This window comes from Lepus europaeus, chromosome 18 (genome assembly GCF_033115175.1).
Source record: "Lepus europaeus isolate LE1 chromosome 18, mLepTim1.pri, whole genome shotgun sequence".
Lineage (NCBI taxonomy): Eukaryota > Metazoa > Chordata > Mammalia > Lagomorpha > Leporidae > Lepus > Lepus europaeus.
Genome location: NC_084844.1, coordinates 44951329 through 44972176, shown reverse-complemented (window position 1 = coordinate 44972176; position 20848 = coordinate 44951329). Strand labels below are relative to the sequence as shown.

The 20848-nt window shown below is 40.4% G+C and overlaps 1 protein-coding gene and 1 non-coding gene across 2 annotated transcripts in view; one reads left to right on the top strand and one right to left on the bottom strand.

The window, feature by feature from the left end:
• The window catches only part of EFCAB5 (EF-hand calcium binding domain 5), a 138160-nt gene that overhangs the window by 89677 nt on the left and 27635 nt on the right, over window positions 1-20848 (bottom strand). Inside the window, exons 6-7 of the mRNA XM_062216307.1 lie at window positions 9285-9441; window positions 5117-5165 (exon numbers count right to left, since the gene is read on the bottom strand). Coding sequence (XP_062072291.1) covers window positions 5117-5165; window positions 9285-9441 — 206 coding nt within the window. The remainder of the gene's footprint in view (window positions 1-5116; window positions 5166-9284; window positions 9442-20848) is intronic.
• LOC133747392 (small nucleolar RNA SNORA42/SNORA80 family) lies at window positions 11012-11144 on the top strand. The gene has a single exon (XR_009864346.1). It is a non-coding gene; the product is annotated as a small nucleolar RNA SNORA42/SNORA80 family (small nucleolar RNA).

Genomic DNA, 20848 nt, shown 5'->3' with positions numbered 1-20848 from the left:
AATAAAACAGATGTGCAAAATCAAATCATAAGCTTATTTTGGTGCAAAAATATTTTGAAACCCATGCACATGAGAAGTCATCAAAAAGTTCATCAAAATGTATATTATGAGAAAACCATAAATGGATATCAAATTTTTTTGCACTCAAATAAAACATTTTGAAATACTGTTAATGACTAGATTAGGATAAAGCCTAAACAGACATGTACAACCATTGAACAAGGACTACAAAAACATCTGTGTTGCTTTATGCCAGGATTTATGCTAGCAGGTTCTTTTTCTTTTTTAAAGATTTATTTTATTTATTTGAAAGACAGAGTAACAGAGAGAGGTAGAGACAGAGAGAGAGGTCTTCCATCTGCTGGTTCACTCCCCAAGTGTCTGCAATGGCCAGACCTGAGCCGATCCAAAGCCAGGAGCCAGGAGCTTCTTCTGGGCCTCCCATGTGGGTGCAGGAGCCCAGGGACTTGGGCCATCCTCCACTGCTCTCCCAGGCCATAGCAGAGAGCTGGATTGGAAGAGGAGCTGCCGGGACTAGAACCAGTGCCCATATGGGATGTCGGTGCTTCAGGCCAGAGTCTCAACCCACTGCGCCACACCGCCAGCCCCTATGCTAGTAGGTTCTAAAACAAAGCATTTTCACAAGCTTTTTTAAATGTTTAGTTATTTATTTTTCACCTACTTGAAAGAAATAATGACAGGGAGAGAAACAGAGAGAGAGAGATCTTCCATCTACTTGTTCACTCAAATGCCTGCAACAGCCAGAGCAGGGCCAGGCCAAAGCCAGCAGCCCAGAATGCCATCCATGCTTTTCACAAGGGAGCAGGGGCATAAGCACTTGAACCATCACCTGCTGCCTCCAGGCTGCATGAGCAGGAAGCAGGATCAGAAGGGGAGTAGCTGGGATTCAAAGCGGCACTCCAGTATGGTATGTAGGAGTCCCGAGTAGTAGTATAACCCATGGTGCCACAGGGCCCACCCTTACAAACTTCCTTTTTAAAAAATGTTTTTGGAGGCAGATGTTTGAGCTAACACTTAAGGTGCCACTTGGAATGCCTGCAATCTGTATCAGAGTGCTGGGTTTGAGTCCCAGCTCCACTCTTAATTCTAGCTTCCTACTGTTGTAGGGAAACTTGCCACTCACATGGGACACTTAGATTGATTTCCCAGCTTGTAGGTTTTTTTTTTTGTTTTTTTTTTTTTGTTTTTTTTTTTTTGACAGGCAGAGTGGACAGTGAGAGAGAGACAGAGAGAAAGGTCTTCCCTTTGCCGTTGGTTCACCCTCCAATGGCCGCCGCGGTAGGCGTGCTGCGGCGGGCGCACCGCACTGTTCCGGTGGCAGGAGCCAGGTGCCTATCCTGGTCTCCCATGGGGTGCAGGGCCCAAGGACTTGGGCCATCCTCCACTGCACTCCCTGGCCACAGCAGAGAGCTGGCCTGGAAGAGGGGCAACCGGGACAGGATCGGTGCCCCGACCGGGACTAGAACCCGGTGTGCCGGCGCCGCAAGGCGGAGGATTAGCCTAGTGAGCCGCGGCGCCGGCCTCCAGCTTGTAGTTTTGATCTGGCCCAGGCCCAGCTGTTGTGGGCATTTGGGAGAGTGAACTAGCAAATGAAAGATTTCTATCTCTTCTTTTCTCTCAAATTTAAAAAAAGTTAAACTTTCTTTTGTTTCTAATGTTTCTTTTTTCTTTTCTTTTTAAAGATTTATTTGAAAGACAGACTTAGAGACACAGAGAGGGACTCTTCCATCTGCTGGTTTACTCCCCAGATGGCTACAACAGCCAGGACTGTGCCAGGCCGAAGCCAGGAATCAGGAACTCCATTCGGGTCTCTCACATGGGCGCAAGGGCACAAGCACTTGAGCCATCTTTTGCTGCTTTCCCAGGCACACTAAAGCAGCTAGAACTCGAACAGGTGGCCATTGGGGATGCTGGCATTGCAGTTGGCCGTTGGAGACATTTGGGGAGTGAACCAACAGATGGAAGATTTCTCTCTCTGTCTCTCCTGCTCTCTCGCTCTCTCTCTCTCTCTCTCTCTGTGTGTGTGTATGTGTGTGTGTCTGTCTCTATAACTCTGCCTTTCAAATAAATAAATTAATTAATAAATAAATCTTTAAGAGAGGTAGGAAACTGAAAAATAAAATTTAAGATGCAAACAAAAGAACCAAGAAATAAAATTATTACAAGGTGATCAAAGATAGTAGAAAAACAAATTAAGAGGGAATGCTATCACAAAAGCCAAGAAAAAAAGAATTTCATGAGTAACATAGTGATCAGTAATGGTGAATAGGGGCCAGTGTTGTGGCAGAGTGGGTTAATTCACTGTCTGCAATGCTGGCATCCAATATGGGCACTGATCAAGGCCTGGCTGTTCTAATTCCAATCCAGCCCCTTGGTAATACACCTAGGAGAGCAGAGGATGATGGCCAAGTTTTTGGGATCCTATACCCATGTGGGAGGCCTGGGTGGAGTTCTAGGCTCTTGGCTTCTGACTGGCCCAGTCCCAGCCTTTCTAGCCATTTGGGGAGTAAACCAGTAAATGGATGATTTCTCTCTCTCTCTCTCTCTCTTTCTCTCTCTCTCTCTGCCTTTCAAATAGAAAAATGTTTAAAAATAATAATAATGGTGAATGAGGCAGGTAGTTCAAATAAAAATGTATAAACCACCATTTTGTAGGACAATTATGCAATCTTTATTGATCCCACCAAGAGACAAACTCAAATTGTATAAAATTCATGATGGAAGAACCAGTGCACTGGTTTCTGTTCCTATTTCTAACAGTATGAACCCTCTTGCCTATCCTATGCTATCACAAGGACATAAGAAAGATTTTCCAGTTATTCTTCCATTTTGTAGCTGCCACTCATGAGACATTACTTACTGTGGTCCCAAAAGGACTGCCTAAACTTTCATATAAATCCATGCATTAGGTGCTGATATCCCTACTCCTGGCCTTCCTCCAAGCTCCAGAATGTTATATAAACCAGACCATCTCTTAACAGGGGCCTATGTTGTGGAATCCTGGGTTAAGCCACCACCACTTGCAACACCAGCATCCCATACTGGAGAGCTGGTTGCAGTCCCAGCTCAAACAGCTAGCAGTTGCTATTAACAATTTGTTCCCTGATTGGCCTTTGAGTAACTGAAAGGCAGAAAACATGCCTTAGTCTTCTTCCATTCTCCACACAATCATAGTACCTGGAACTAAATGAGGGCTCCATAAATACTGAATGAATGAATGACACAGAAAATAAATACTTCTGGGGCCAGCGTTGTAGCACAGTAGGTTAAGCTGCTGCTTGCAACACCAGCATCCCCTACTAGAGTGCTGGTCTGAGTCCCAGCTGCTCTATTTCTAACCCAGTTCCTTGCTAAGGCACTTGAGAATGCAGCAGAAGATGGTCCAAGTTCTTGGGCTCTTGCTACCCATGGGTATATTCCAGATGGAGTTCTGGGCTCCTGGCTTCAGCCTGGACCAGCCTTGGCCATTGGGGAGTCAACTGGCAAATGGAAGATCTGTGTGTGTGTGTGTGTGTGTCCCCTCCTCTCTCTATCACTCTTCCTTTCAAGTAAATCAATCTTTTAAAAAGAAAAAAAAAATATATATATATATATATACTGTAGTACTGGAGGTAAGAGGAAAAACAATCACTGTCCACTGGTATTCCTTTAATTTTATGAGGATCCCAGAGAAAATTCTCTTAACTTGCTCCTTCTGTATCTGATCCAAAATAAACTAACAGATTATTTCAAAGATTTTCTGAAACAAAAATGGAGGTTGAGCTGATGAAAGAATTACAATTTCTTTGAGTAGCTGAGAATGGAGAAGAGAAGAGAAAGTTGTCAGCAAGGCCCGAATCATGTTTTGGGACCAGTGATCAGGAAGATGGGGAGCAATTTTATTTTGAAAAATGAAAATAGATCTCAAAAAATCTATTGTTATCAGTGTAACACAAGTGGCCAAACAAATCAATCAGAAAGTCAATTGGATATAAAATATGCAAATCTCAGAACCTAAAACTCTAGTTCCTTATATGACAAGTCAGATTTTCTTGCTTAATCTCATACAAGGAAGTCTTTTTGAAAACAAAAGCAGCAAAATCTGTGGTTCTCCACAGGGGTGGTACTGTCCTCCTCTCCTCCAGTGAGCCTGTGGAAATCTGTGGGAGAGTTCTGTTGCCACAATGATGAGGAGTGGGTGTAAAGCCAGAACTCCTGCAGTTCCTGCACAAACAAGGCTCCCCACTCCTGCTAGCCACTCAAGTCGGTGAAAATTCTGTTTACAATAACTTTGAAACCAGAATCTAACTGTACTGTGCATATAAACACAGAGCATAATTTTGTTGTTGAATTTTTAAAACATGTAACTACCAGGAAAACTTGAGGAAGGATTATACTTTACTTCAATTCGAAACTTTACCAAGAGTTGAAGTTGTTTACTATGTCAGATAATTATGTAATAAGAGATAATCTCATAAATGATATTTGAACTCTAATATAACACACCTGTGTCAGTTTGTATGTATATATACCAAATAATTCATTTTACCCTTACTTCAAAACACCAAATACAAATAAAAATGGTCATTTGGAAATAATTTTAGTTTTCTTATATTTAAATGTGCATATATGTAGGTAGAAATGTTTGACTTCTCCATTATGTCTTCTAGCAAAGCTGTAACTGAGCCATTCATAGACTGAAATATAATACACATAATTTTCTTATGTCTTTTCTGTATTTGCCCCCCTTAAGTCACAGCTAAGATAATGTCTTTCTTTTGAAATTTTGTGAGTATTTTCTAGGAATGTCACATGGATAATAAAGAAGCATTACAGATACTTGTAATAAAATGGAGCACTGGACTGAAATGATTGAGAATCACTGATTGCTTTTTCTGCTTTTCTGTATTTTTATCTGGAAAGACCAGGAGAGCCTAATTTCATCTATAATGCCTTGAAAAACATATGTCTCAGTTTTGACTTTTCATCTGAATTCAGTGCCCTCCCTCAAAAAGAAGAAGAAGAAGAAAAGAAGAAGAGGAGGAAGAGGAGGAAGAGGAGGAAGGGGGGGGGGGAAGGAAGGAAATTAAAATACTATGATAAAAGACATACTTACCAAGCTGAACTTCTGGTTTTTGAAAAAATTCATGAAGAACATTTTGAACCTACATATCAAAAGAAAAAAAAAAAAAGAAACCATATGTTACTCTTCAGTTACCATGTATTTAGTATTTTAGACTAAAATTCATCCACAGTCTTTCTATTTAAGTGCTGGATGATCTTTCTAACCTGAGAACAGAAATAGTAATAATTCACACTAAGTTTTACAGATTTACTCCAAAGTATATAGAGTGCTTTCACATATGTGCCCTCAATGATTTCTAAACTTTTTGTGGGAGAAGACCTGGGATGCTAAGAGTGACCTCATTTTGCCCCCTCTAGGGGACATTTCTTTTTTTTTTTTTTTTTTTTTTTTTTTTTTTTTTTTAATTAAACTTTTATTTAATGGATATAAATTTCCAAAGTATAGCTTATGGGTTACAATGGCTTCCCCCCTCCCATAACTTCCCTCCCGCCCGCAACCCTCCCCTTTCCCGCTCCCTTTCCCCTTCCATTCATGTAAAGATTCATTTTCAATTCTCTTTGTATACAGAAGATCAGTTTAGTATATATTAGGTAAAGATTTCAACATTTTGCCCATATAGCAACATCAAGTGAAAAAAACTACCATTGGATTACTATTTATAGCATTAAATAGCAATGTACAGCATATTAAAGACAGAGATCCTACATAATTTTTTTTTTCAAATTAATTAATTTTCTATGTCATTTCCATTTTAACACCAGGTTGTTTTTTTTTTTTTTTCATTTCCAATTCTCTTTATATACAGAGGATCGCTTCAGTATATAATTAGCAAAGACCTCATCAGTCTGCGCCCACACAGAAACGCAAAGTGTAAAAATACTGTTTCAGTACCAGTCATAGCATTTCTAGCAACGCTCAGATACTGAGTGCAATGGAGCAAAGGCACTTTTAGCAACCAGTTTGGCAATCTAAAGAATTCCCTCTACTTCCTGTTTCTTCAGTAACTAAAAATGAAATTTCACAGTTCTTCTTAGTCCATTTTTAAAAATAGATTTTGCCTTTTTTTGGACAAACTTTATGTTCACAGCAAAGTTAAGGAGAAAATATCCCTTTTCTCCTGACCCCTGGCACAGACTGCCTTCTGTACTATGAACATCCTCCACCAGAGTAGTACATTTGTGAAGGTCAGTGACCCTGCACTGACACATCATTGTTACTCAAAGTCCCTAGTTTATATTATGTATAATTCTTGGTGGTATACTGTAGATTTTCACAAATGTACAGTGACATATATCCACCATTACAGAATCTATAAAATTGCTTCACTATCTTAAAAGTTCTTTATGCTGGTGCCAGTGCTGTGGCTTAGCGGGTAAAGCTGCCATTTGCAGTGCTGGCATTCCATATGGGGGATGGTTCAAGTCCCGGCTGCTCTACTTGCAATCCAGAGCTTAACTATGGCCTGGAAAAGCCGTAGAAGATGGCCCAAGTCCTTGGGCCCTTGCACCCGTGTTAGAGACCTGGAAAAAGCTTCTGGCTCCTGGTTTCCGATCAGTCCAGCTCCGGCCATTGTTGCCATCTGGGGAGTGAATCAGAGAGGATGGAAAACTTTCTCTCTCTCTCTCTCTCTCTCTCTGCCTCTTCCTCTCTGTAACTCTGCCTTTCAAATAAATAAATAAATCTTTAAAAAAAAAATCCTTCATGCTTCACCATTCATCCTTTTCTCTCTTCTTACTCCTGGTAACCCCAGATCTTTTTACTATTTCAATCTGCCTTTTCCAGAATGTCATATAGTTGGAATCATACAGTATGTAGCCTTTCCAAATTGGCTTCTGTGACTTGGTAATTCACACTCATGTTTTCCCCATGTGTTTCATTGGCTTGATAGCTCATTCCTTTTTAGCACTGAGTAATATTCCATTGTTTGAGTGTATCAAAGTTTAGTTATCCATTCATCTAGTGAAGGATATCTTGTTTGCCTCCAAGCTTTGTCAATTATGAATAAAGCTGCTATAAATACCTGTGTGCATGTGTTTGTGTCAACATAAGTTTTCAATTCATTTGAGTAAATGTTGCTAGATCAAATGTTAAGAGGATATTTAATTGTGTATTTGTGTGTACGTTAAAAAACATATAACGGGGGGGGGGGGGCTGGCGTGGTGGCGTAGTGGGTTAATCCTCCGCCTGTGGTGCCAGCATCCCATATGGGAACTGGTTCGAGACCCAGCCACTCCACTTCTGATCTAGCTCTCTGCTATGGCCTGGGAAAGCAGTGGAGGATGGCTCAAGTCCTTGGGCCCCTGTACCCCTGTGGGAGACTGGAGGAAGCTCCTGGCTCCTAGCTTTGGGATTGGTGCAGCTCTGGCCATTGTGGCCATTTTGGGGAGTGAGTCAATGGACAGAGGACCTTTCTCTTTGTCTCTCCCTCTCACTGTAACTCTACCTTTCAAATAAATAAATAAAACCTTTAAAAAATTTTAAAAAACAAAATTTATCAACTCAACCATATAAAAATGTGTTATACATGTATAATCACGCTGCTATGAAACAGATCTCCAGAACTTTTACATCCTGTAATTCTAAAAAACCCCTTCCCAATAAACAGCTCCCCTTGTTTTCCTCCCATTCATATGAAGTCCACTAATTCAGATACCTCATACAAATATAAGTAGAATAACTCAGTATTTGTCTTTAAAGAGTATGTTTAGTTTTACAAGAAACTATAAAATTTTCAAAGTGGCTGTACCATCTTTTAAAAGATTTATTTATTTATTTGACAGGCAGAGAGAGAGAGAGAGAGAGAGAGAGAGAGAAGGAGAGGTCTTCCAACTGCTGGTTCACTCCCAAGATGGCTGCCATAGCTAGAGCTGGCCCAGTCTGAAACCAGGAGCTTCTTCTTGGTCTCCCATTCGGATTGCAGGGGCCTAAGCACTTGGTCCATCCTCTGCTGCTCTCCCAGGCATATTAGCAAGAAGCTACATCGGAAGTGGAGGAACTGGGGATCGAACCAGCACTCATATGGGATGTTGGCATTGCATGTGGCAGCTTTACCCCCTATGTCACAATGCCGGCCCCCATTTTGCATTCTTACCAGCAATGAATGAAAGTTCTTGCTGCTCTACTTTCTTGGAAGCATTTGGTGTGGTCAATGTTTTGGACTTTGACTATTCTGATAGGTGTGTGGTAGTATCTCATCGCTGTTTTAATTTGCAATTCTCTAATGATATCTGATGTTGGGCATCTTTTCATATGCTTTGGTGTAGTGTCTATGCAGGTCTTTTACTCGTCTTTTATTTTGGCTTTTTGTTTTCTTATTGTAGAATTTTGAGAGTTCTTTGTATGTTTTGGATAATAGTTTTACTAGTTACGTCTTTTTTGTATGTTTTGGATAATAGTTTTACTAGTTATGTCTTTTTCTAATATTTTCTCCAAGGCTGTGGCTTGTTTCATTGGTCTGTTTTAATTATTCACCTTAAGATATGCTTGGTGTACTATCAAACCAATAACTATTTTCAAATTTCTACACCCTTAAAAAAAAACATTTAGGGGCCAGTGCTGTGGCGTAGCAGGTAAAGCTGCCACCTGCAGTGCCGGCATCCCATATGGGCACCAGTTCCAGTCCTGGCTGTTCCACTTCCGATCCAGCTCTCTGCTATGGCCTGAGAAAGCAGTGGATGATGGCCTAAGTCCTTGGAACCCTGCACCTGCGTGAGAGACCCGGAAGACGCTCCTGTCTCCTGGCTTCGGATTGGCGCAGCTCGGACTGTTGCAGCCATCTGGAGAGTGAACCAGAGGATGGAAGAGCTCTTTCTCTCCCTCTCTCTCTCTACCTCTACCTCTCTGTAACTCTGCCTTACAAATAAATTAAAAAAAAAAAAAGAACATTTAGCCTCTAGGGTATGGTTGTTCTCTGCAGCTGACAGACTTTGTCTCTTAGATCTCACAGAAATGATCAAACACACAATGAAGAAACGAAAGTTGGGTTTTATAACAGTGTGCTTGGGAACCTCAGCCAGAGTGAAGATTTTAGGAATATATTCAGAAAATTGAAGAAATCAACTCAAGGACAGGTCAAGCATTGACTTAATTCAGCAGTATGGAAAATTTTGAGGGAGGCTATTAGCATTGCACTCAGTACTCCAGCAACTGCCCATATTACCCACCCAACCTACCCTTTGTACACACACCCTTTTCTTACCACTACTAGGGGAATCATTCCTTTGGGGTCTAGAATCCATTCATTGAACTGCTCCTGCAGAGCCTGTTTGCGCATGTTGGCCACCTTGACTTTGACTTTGCTTATGCTTTCTCTTTGTTCTCGTTTCTGCTTCACTTTCTCCTTCATCTTGGACACTCTGAAGGATGTGGACATAGAATACAGGTTAAGACCCTTGGATTTGGTGCAGATTGTCTAAATGGCAGAATATAAAAGTTCAGAGCTATTGGGCATTGCCTAAAATAGTTCCTGACAATATGGCGCCTGGTGGATGTTCGAGGGGTATGTCTGTGACCAGTGTCGTTAAGCCACGCAAGATCAGACCACCTGCAGGGATAGTTCCGGACACGTGGACAGTGTATGATCCCTACACTTCTTAAGATGCCCCTGTGCATGGTCCACCCGCACCTGCATGACTTTTTCACTGATTGGCTCCCCTACTGTGCATGTCTTTTGTAAGCCTTATAAGCCTGCACACTTCCTCAATAAAGTAGTTCCTGCTTCGACAGAACTTACAGGTGCTTGCTGTGTTCTTGACTTGTCGACCTTACCTTTCCCATTCACCTTGTCGGGGAGTGCTTGTACTGTTCCCTGCTGGTCGGGGGCCAGCCTCAGGCTTAAGACTCCAACACAGAGTCTCACTAAAACTCTGTACCTCTCTTTTCTCCATGAAATTTTCCTTGATTCTAGCCTGTAGTGGAATCATCACTAACTGAATTTGGCATTAATTATAGGCTGCTCTCTACTACTATCAACTTTTTATAGAGCTAAGCCTTATTTTGACCAGATAAATACTATATTTAAGAAGTATTAGTGAAATGTGAATTAGTACATTCATTATGGAAAGCTGTATGGCAATTCCTTAAAAAAACAATAATAGAATTATCATATGATCTGGTAATCCATCCTCTAGGTATTTATCCAAAAGACTTGAAATCAGTAGATTGAAGGGCTGTCTGCATTCCCAAGTTTATTACAGCACAATGACCGCACTATGGAATCTAAGTGTCCATCAGCAGAGGAATGGATAGAGAAAATGTAGTAATGAGGAATATATAAATACACAATGGAATGCTGTCCAGAATTTTAAAAGAAGGCCATTCAGTCATTTACAACAATACGGATGGAATAGGAAAACTAAGGGGAATAGACCAGGCACAGAAAGACAAATATCATTCAGTCTTACTTAAATGTGCAATCTAAAACAACCAAACTCACAGAAACAGAGAATAAAATGTTGGTTGATAGAGGTTGGGTGTGAGTGTTTGTGGCAATGGGTTCAGAATCTCAGACAAGAGAAATAAGTTGGGTCTTTTTTAAATCTATCGCACAGCATGGTAAATATAGATAATAGTGTATTGTACAAGGGTACTTCAAAATATGAGTGGAATATAGAATTAAAAGATAAGTTTAACTTGGAGCAAAAATTTTTTTGAAATCCACGCATGCCTAGGATCTTCAAAAAGTTGAGAGAAGGGCTGGTGTTCAGCCCAGCAGTTAAGATACTGGTTAAAGCTCCTTGCTAACGCACCTGGGAAAGCAGCAGCAGATGGCCCTGGCGCTCATGCGGGAGACCCGGATGGAATTCTAGCCTGGCGTTGGCCCAGCCCCAGCTATTGCGCCCATTTGAGGAATACACCAGAGGATAGAAGATTTCTCTCTCTCTCTCTGTCTGTCTGTTTGCCTTTCAAATAAATACTTTTAAAAAAGCATGGGTTTGGATTTATGGCAAGCCCACTGCCTGGGCCTCTCATAGTGCCCCATGCCGGTGCAAACTATGACCCCAGATCATTGCCTGGCCTCTGTCCATAGGCTGTTGGCATTGAGGCAGGTTCAACAGTAGAAAAGAAAATTTCAAAAAAGATGTTGCTTAAGATGCCTACATTCTATATTGGCATTCTTTCATTCAATAGCTGACTCAGATTCCTGTCCAGTTTCCTGTTAATGCAGATCTTGGGATGGTGGAGAAGATTAAATACAGCATATGATGGTTCAAGTAATTAGGCTCCTGTCACCATCTGGATTGAGCTCTTGGCTCCCAGCTTTGCCCAGCCCAGCCTTGGTTGTGGTGGGCAGCTGTGTGTGAACCAGCAGCCAGAAGGGCATGTGCACGCACACTCTCCTCTCTGTTTCTCTACATCTCAAATAATTTTTAATGTTCACGGAAATGAATATTAAAAAAAAACTATTGATAGATTTCAAAAATTTTTGCAACTAAACAAACTTACTTCTTAATTCCATTTTTCCTCAAACATTTTGAAGTCCTGCCATACATTTCAAAATTATTAACAGAGTACATTTTAAATGTTCTCACCATATAAATATGGTGACTATTTGAGGTGCTAAGTATCTTAATCAGTTTGATATAATTATTCTACATTGTATTCATAAATCATAATATCACTTTTTTCCCCATAAGTATGTTACAACTATAAATGGTTAATTTACAATGTTTAAAAAGGAAGTAGTAAGAAGCACCTAGAAGCTGCCACGTACACTTTAAGGCAAGGGTAGACACAGTTAGGCCTTAAGGTAGAATTGTGTCTCTTCCCTGGATGCAGAAATCATACAGAAGGATTCTGACTCCAGGCCTAGTGGAAGCCTGGAAGATGAATTTATAACAAGTAAATCAAATCATTCTGATGTCTTGGATCAAACCTTTGATAAATCTGTCTAGATGTGTATATTGGTCTGCCGCCTTTAGCCAGAGTTAAGTGCTGTGACAGTCCTTACTGAAGTCCTGACCGTGATATTTACCCTTGTACTCAGTCAGAGACACATCACCTGGACTGAAAATGGGAGAAGAACCATGAGGTTAGCTGCTCCTATATTCATCATCCCTATTAGGACTTGAAAATCCCCAAAATGGTTTTGATTGAAATCAAATCAAATGGCGCAGAATAATAAAAATAGCCACTGGTTTCAAGTGCAATTCTTGTTTCCAACAATATTTGAGGTAGGCCTTTATTTTTCAAAGAAAAGACTAAGACTATTAGACATATTTTGAAATACAAAAAGATCTTCAGAACTTTTGGATGTAAATTAGATGCTTCTAATAACCCAAAAGAAACTACTAAAATCTAATTACTTTATGCTCACACATGGGCTTCAAAATTCTCTAGGAAAATAAGTCTTCTAAAATAGACATTGAAGTTTGAAAATAAAAGCAGACAAGCAGTTTAACAGTGCAGAAGAGCCTGTATCTGAACTGCTAGGAGATTAATTAGTATTTTAAAGGAAGTGTTAAATCCTCATGCAACAGCTAAGCAGCCCTTTTTCTGCCTTTCATTCTGCTATTCCCCTAGTGTTTTTCTCTCTACTGCTTTCTCTCTCCCTCTATGTATGGCATTCTCAATTTCTATTCTTCTTCCGTTGTGACTTTCTATTCTGTATCTGGATCTTTCACTCAGCTTTTTTCTCATCATTCATTTATCTACTGACTAAACCAGTCATTCACTCATTATAAAAATTACTGGGCACCTACCACAGATGCTGCCATTATAAATCGTAAGGTCCTATTGTCAAAAATGGTAAGTAATTAGTAAAGACCTCATCAGTTTGTGCCCACACAGAAACACATAGTATAAAAATACTGTTTCAGTACTAGTTATAGCATCACTTCGCTTTAGACGACACATTAGGGACAGATCCCACATGGGGTGTAAGTACACAGTGACTCCTGTTGCTGATTTAACAATTTGACACTCCTGTTCATGGCGTCAGTAATCTCCCTAGGCTCTAGTCATGAGTTGCCAGGGCTATGGAAGCCTTTAGGGTTCGCTGACTTTGATCTTATTCCGATAGGGTCATAGTCAAAGTGGAGGTTCTCTCCTCCCTTCGGAGAAGTGTACCTCCTTCTTTGATGGCCCCATTCTTTCCACTGGGATCTCACTCACAGAGATCTTTCATTTAGGTCTTTTTTTTTTTTTTCCATGATATCTTGGCTTTCCATGCCTGCTATACTCTCATGGGCTCTTCCGCCAGATCCGAATGCCTTGAGGGCTGATTCTGAGGCCAGAGTGTTGTTTAGGACATCTGCCATTCTATGAGTCTGCTGTGTATCCTGGTTCCCATGTTGGATCTTTCTCTCCCTTTTTGATTCTATCAGTTAGTATTAGCAGTTACTTGTCTTGTTTGTGTGATCTCTTTGACTCTTAGACCTATCAGAGCTATCAATTGTGAGCTGATATTGATCACTTGGACTAGTGCGATGGCATTGGTACATGCCACCTGGGTGGGATTGTGTTGGAATCCCCTGGCACATTTCTGACTACACCATTTGCGGCCAGTCCGATACCGAATTGATCTTCTGTACATAAAGAGAATTGGAAATGAAAAAAAAAAAACAACCTGGTGTTAAAATGGAAATGGCATAGAAAATTAATTAATTTGAAAAAAAAATTATGTAGGATCTCTGTCTTTAATGTGCTGTACATTGCTATTTAATGCTATAATTAGTAATCCAATGGTAGTTTATTCACTTTACGTTGCTATGTGGGCAAAATGTTGAAATCTTTACCTAATATATACTAAACTGATCTTCTGTATATAAAGAGAATTGAAAATGAATCTTTACATGAATGGAAGGGGAGAGGGAACGGGAAAGGGGAGGGTTGCGGGCGGGAGGGAAGTTATGGGAGGGGGGAAGCCATTGTAACCCATAAGCTATACTTTGGAAATTTATATTCATTAAATAAAAGTTTAATAAAAAAAATGGTAAGTAAATGGTATTGTGAGATACCTACTTAGTATCTCCAGTATCTCATGTGACACAAAAATAGATCCACAAAATTGGTTTTCTGTCATATTTCCTTCTGCTTAAAATATTTTCCTCCCTGACTAGATCTTCTGCAGGCTTTAGGTTTCAGCTCAGACATCATTTCCTCCCACTTACCAATGCCCACATTTAGAAACTAAATCTAGTTTTGTGCTTCAGGGCCACTGTACATGAGATCAAAATATAATCCAAATGGATTTTAAATTGATGGTGTCACTCATTCAGGTAATGAATAAAATTTTCTCTTCTTTAGCCTGTGTTAGCTCATGAATATGATGTTTATATTATTCAACAGAATTCTATATCATCCAAAATTCTCAACTTTGGGCAGTATAGAGTGGATATAACCTACACACAGATTCTAAGCATAAGTCCACATTTAACGGGACTGGAAAGGGAGGAAATTCTTATGTAGTAAGTTGTGAAAATGTTCGCAAATTATTCCCATTCCTGTATGTGTGTCTCTTTGTCTGCAGGGTAACTTTGCAGTCCATCTCATGAAGAAATAGAGCCTATTTTTCCATCCTTGCTATCTATCTGGGGACACATGACTTGCTTATAGCAAAAAAGGTGCAAGCAGAAAGTAGTAAAGTTTTTTAAGATTTATTTATTTGAAAGGCAGAGTTACTGAGGGAGCCTTCCATTCACTGGTTCACTCTCCAAATGGCCGCAGCAGCTGAGGCTGGGCCAGGTCGAAGCCAGAGCCAGGAGTTTCTTCCAGGTCTCTCACGTGGGTGGCAGGGACACAAGCACCTGAGCCATCCTCTGCTGCTTTTCCCAGGTGCATTAGCAGGGAGCTGGATCAGAAGTAAAGCAGTTGGGACTTGAACCTGTGCCCATCAGAGATGCTAGAGTCACAGGCAGTGGCTTTACCTGCTATGCCACAACACCAGCCCCTGAAAAATTCTTGAACATTGGGGCTTAGTCTCTTTTATTGAACTTGGGAGCTTTTCCACTGCCACCTTGGTAATGGGCCTAGGCAAGCCTACTGTATGGCAATCCAATTACCTGCACTGCTATTGGAAATAGCCAACCAACCACATTTAATGACTTAAGAAAAATCAACCTAAACAATTAGGTCTACATGAAATTTTATAAAATGGTGAAGAGAATTTACCTTAACATCTTCATTAAATACTAATGATTTCAAAATTAAACTATAAAATTAAATACTAGAGATTTCAAAATTAAACATTCAATTACTCCAAATTAAGGAAAGTATGAAAATGAGGTGACCCTTTTACAGCATTAGGAATTATGACATAATTCATAATAATCTTATGTATTTAAAACCAAAAACTAAAAGGCAAAAAGAAAAAGAAAATTTTCATCTTGAAAGTAGAAGCCAGATGGGGATAGGTTAGTTAATTTATTCAACCAACTGAACATTATCCACAAGGTGTAGTGTTAGAAGCTGGGGATTCAGTGGTGAAAATGACAATAGTTTAGCCATTCCAACTGTGATAAATACAAAGGAAAAACAGGTTGCTCTGAGAGCGTATACGGGAAAGTCTTGGCCTAATGTCACAACAAAGTGGTATCTGAGCTGCACTCTAAAGGACTGGTAGAATAAGATTAAGAAGAAGGAGGAGAATGACACCGTCAGAGGGACTGGCATAGGTAAGACTCAGAGGTAGAAAGAAGCATACTATGCTCAAAGAACTGAAAGAAATCTTGTGGGCCTGCAGTATAGAATGTGAGGAGAGAAAGAGCTAGAGCTAGAAAAAAGGGCAGGGACCAGGTCATACACACAGGAGGGTCTTTTAGCTCTAGTTAACTAATTTGGTCTCTGGTCTTTGAGAGTAAAGGATTACCACTGAAAGTTTTCACACTGGGGAACAACATGATAAGGTCAGCCTTAAAAAAAATCACTCCAGATATTTGTCACTATGAAGAAAGAACAGATTGGAAGAGAGTAAGACCAGATTCAAACATATCAATTAGGAGACTATTGCAACAGTGTAGGTGACCAATGATGGTAGTAGCTAGGACTAGGATGAGAAGAGTGGGACAAGGTCAAAAATGAACAGATTTGAGAAAAGGAGATTAAATGCCAAGACTTAAAGACAGACTGGAAATAAGTAGGGAAGCAGAAGGGCGTCAATGTTAATCCTTCAGTTTTGGCTTGAGGACCAGGATGGATGGATAAACACATAAAGACAATGATTTGTTGAAACTGAGGCACCTGGTGAAACATCCAAGTACTGAACCGACAACTGTATGTGCTGACAAGCTCAAAAATGGTGTTTGGGCTAGAGACATACACCTAAAAGTCACGGATGTACAGATGGTAACTGAAGTCGTGTATTAAAATCAGAGCACCCAAGAATGGCTTGTAGAGGAATAAGGAAATAAGGCCAAGCCCCATACCTTTAGGAACCTTAATATTTTAAGGTCAGGTAGCAGAAAATGGACTAGAAAAGGACCCTGAGAAGGACTAAACACAGAGGTAGAAGGAAAACTAGAAAGCAATACCATGGAAGAAAAGGGAAAATATGGAAATCTAAACATCATGGAATACTGCTAAGAGGACAAGTAAGGCAAGGATTGTAAACTTTCTCCTGGGCCCAGCAGTGTCGAAGTCATTGTGATCTTCCTAAGTGTCATTTATTGGCGAAAGCTTAGCACAAGAGCACAAGATAGAATAGATTAAGAAGTGTGTGGGAAGTGGGGAAAGTGTATTTGGACAATTGTGATAAATTTGACTATGTTTTAATTATATTCTTCAGCTAGAGTGTGAAAATTCTTCATGAAAATTAAATTTTGTATTTTTTCCATATAAGGTATAGCTCAACATTGAATAGTCAACAATTATGCAATAAATACTGGTTGACAGAGTGAAAATAAATTCAATAAATTCAAATTTTTTACTCATTCAGCTAACAGCTGTTTATTGAGCCCAACCCCACGCAAGCACTGTGCTCAGTGTTCAAATATAGGTATGACTAAAACTATTCTGTGTCTTCAAAGAGACTTTGGAGTAGTAAATAGCAAATACATTACAATGTGCTAAGAGCTGACATGAGCTACATGTGCTTCAGAAATACAAGTACCTAATCCAGAACAAATGCTGCAGGAGGTATCCCAGAGGAAGCAGCACTTGAGCTGATTCTTAAAGGACAGGGAGAAATTATCCAGCTAGGTAAGTGAAGGAAAGGACATCTAGATGGAGAATGATGGCACTCTGGATTTTATTTTATTTTTTAAAAATGTTTCATCTTTTGAAAGGCAGAGTGAGAGTGAGAGCAAGAGACTAGGAGGACACGGAGATCTTCCATCGGCTGGTTCACTCCCCAAATGCCCACAGAGGCTGAGCCAAGCTGGAGCCAGGAGCCCAGAACTCCACCAAGGTTTCCCACAAGGGTGGCAGGGGTCCAAGCACCTGGGCCATCACCTGCTGCCTCCAAGGGTATGCAATAGCAGGAAACCAGAATATGGAGAGGAGTCAGGACTTAAACCCAAACACTCCAATATGTGATGTGGGATCTCAAGCGGTTTCTTAACCACTACACCAAACACCTGCCCTTACTGGATAGTTTTTACATGAGTCAACAGAATTACATAACAAATCCCAAGAACTTCTGGTCATCTTGGATAATCTTAGGTATTTCCATACCAGGACAGCCATACTTTGTCAGGCATTCTGCCAGGTATCCAAGTAATTTTACTCAGGAGATCTGCTTCAGTCTCTATAATATTAGGAATGATCAATGCCACTGAAGTAGACTGGATTCATTCAACACCAAGTTGCAAGGCAGAGGGTAGAACACTAGGATATCATCCAGGCAGATCATGATTTCTCAGTCCATAACTAGTTGAATCTCTAAGTATTTAATTAACAGAACACACACACACACAGACACACACAGAGTATGGTTTAGACAGGATATGTAACTAATCATGCTTCAGGCTGAACAAAAGTAGGACCTGCTTGGATAAATTCCTACCATATATATTGCGTGTAATAGTCACTCATATACTATAAAAATATTTCCCTGATTTATCCCCTCATTTTTGGCATAATTTGGCTGGCTTTAAAAAATCTACTAGTCAGTACACATTGACGAGAGGATCAATATACTAATATCACCTATGGAGAAGCACCTGCAGGGTTTTTTAGCATCAAGGAAGCACATGGGTTTGGCTCAGGAAAGGGGTAGCAGCTGGTGTAGAGTATAAGCAGGCAGCTGTCTAGGAAGCCTGTCTCCTGGCAACTGAGGAAGACCCGTAGCAAGGATGAAATATTCCCTCTGTCTTGCCAAATCTAGTGCTGGCATCTTGTTAGGATGAGAGAGACATTTTGAGGCTTTTTAAAAATGAAACACAAAAAGTAAGTGCTTTGAAGTAAATTTGGAAACCCTTTGCAGATATTACATTCTGATAGAAACATACACAATGATTTTGGCACAAAGTCTGGGTAAGTTCCTTGAACATTGCAAATGAGTTAATGTGCAAGGAACTATAATAAATCAAGGTCCATGTCTGTCCTCTTTTAATTTTATTTTGCTTGTGCATCCTTAATGCTTAAGCATTTATACTGACAGTCTTCTGTGTAGCTGTGTTAGAGAAAAGTAATTCTTTGGACTATTTGTGATTCTTTCTCTTGGTGGAGAAAGGCAAAAGGCATTAATAAAGTGGTCATTGGGAAAATGCCCAAAATATATCTCAAGTTTCAGCACAGACCCTGTAAGTGACTATGAAGTAACCAACAGACTTAAGGAACAAGGACCATTGTCACAGCAGAAGTAAATATGAATCACACAGGAAAAGACCAAAGTTTTTTGTTTTGCATGTCTTAGATTGATCTTGTGGCTCACTTGAACTATTATTCTAGGAAATTTAGGTACAAAGACTGATGGTTAAAAGAGAGGAATTTTTAGTATAATAGAGTCTGCTTGTCTGGAATGGAGTATCTGAAATTCTGATATTAATGATATTCATTTTTATTTTTACTGTTCAAGCAGTTTTAAAAGATTTCTTTATTTATTGAAAGGAAGAGTTACAGACAGGGGTGGGAGGGTGGGAAGAGGGACAGAGAGAGCTTTCATCCCCCAAATCATTCCCCAAATGGCCACATTAGCCAGGTCTGGGGCAGGCCAAAGCTAGGAGTCAGGAACTCTCTCCTGGTCTCTCAAATAGGTGGCAGGACCCGAGTAGTTCGGTCATTGACTGTTGCCTGCCCAGACATATTACCAGAAAGCTGGAATGGAAACAGAGCAGCTGGCACTCAAACTAGCACTCTGATATGGGATGCTGGTAGCGCAGGTGGTGGCTTAACCTACTGTGCCACAACACTAAATTTTTTTTATTTTAAAAATATCTTACAGGAGCTGGCATTGTGGCAATGTGGGTAAAGCTGCCACCTGCAGTGCTGGCATCCCCTACCAGTGCCAGTTTGTGTCCTGGCTGCTCCACCTCCAGTCCAGTTCCTGCCAATGCTCCTGTGAAAGCAGCAGAGGACAGCCCAAGTTCTTGGGCCGCTGTACCCACATGGGAGACTTGGAGGGATCTCCTGGCTCCTGGCTTTGGCCTGCCCCAGCCCTGGCCATTGTGGCAATATGAGGAGTGAGCCAGCAGATGGAAGATCTCTCTCCCTCTCTGTTTCTCCCTCTCCCTGTAACTCTTTAAAATAAATAAAATAAATCTTTAAAAAATATATCATACAGCAAAATTGCCCTTTCTGGCACATAGCTGTATGAATTTTAACATATATAAATATATAATCACCACCAGAAGCAGGTTATGATTTAAGAGCAAATATTTTTCATTATCAGTTCACAGTAAAGTGGTAATGACCCATCAAATACGCACTTCCAAGTACTAGGGGAATCAAGTCAGAGGGCAGAGACTAAAAACAAATAAACAAAAAACAAACTTAAAAAAATAGGAATAAAAGCAAAAGAAACAAACTTTCTTTTACAGTTTTACAAAGTTATTTGAAAACATTACAGTCCATTTTTGGGGGCAGGCAATTAGCCAAGCAGTTAAGAATCTGGTCAAATTGCCTATGGTCCACATTGGAGTCCCTGGGTTTGATTCCTGGATCTGGCTCTTATCTCTAACTTTCTGTTCAGGCAGAACATTAGAGTAAGTGGTGATGGGAAGGAGAGAGCCAGACAAAGAGAGATTTGCCATCCACTGTTTCGCTCCCCCAAATGCCTGCCAACAGCCAAAACTGAGCCAGGCTAAAGCCAGGAGCCAGTAACTCAACCCAGCACCCCCACAGGATGGCAGGGACCCAACTATACTTGAGCCATCACCTGCTGCCTCCCAGCGTGCTCATTAGCAGGAAATTTGAATTGGCAGTGGAGCCAATTCTTAAAACCGGTTACACCGATATGGGATGCAGCCATTCCCAACGGCATCTTAACCACCATGCCAAACACCTGTCTCCCAGAGGATAAAGTCTCAACAAACCAAACAAAAAAAAAAATCTTTTCTTTTTTTCTCTCGAATATAAATAAGGAAAAGTTCTTATTCCTAAAGTAAGAGTACTTCTCCAAGGCTCTGTAGTGGATCGAGGACAACACAACAATGATACATAAAGTACTGAGGATTTAAAAACAGCACTGTTTTTACTAAGATTGCTGGTATACAAACATGAAGTCAGCAGGCATTGAGAGCAGAACATGCTGTTGTAAAGCATCCTTAGGATGTCTGAATAGTCTACAATTGCCTGACACCATCATCTTCTGACAAGCAGATCTTGGATTTTTGCCAGAGGGAGATAAAGCTGTAATCCAGGCAAACAAAGCATCTTTGATTACTT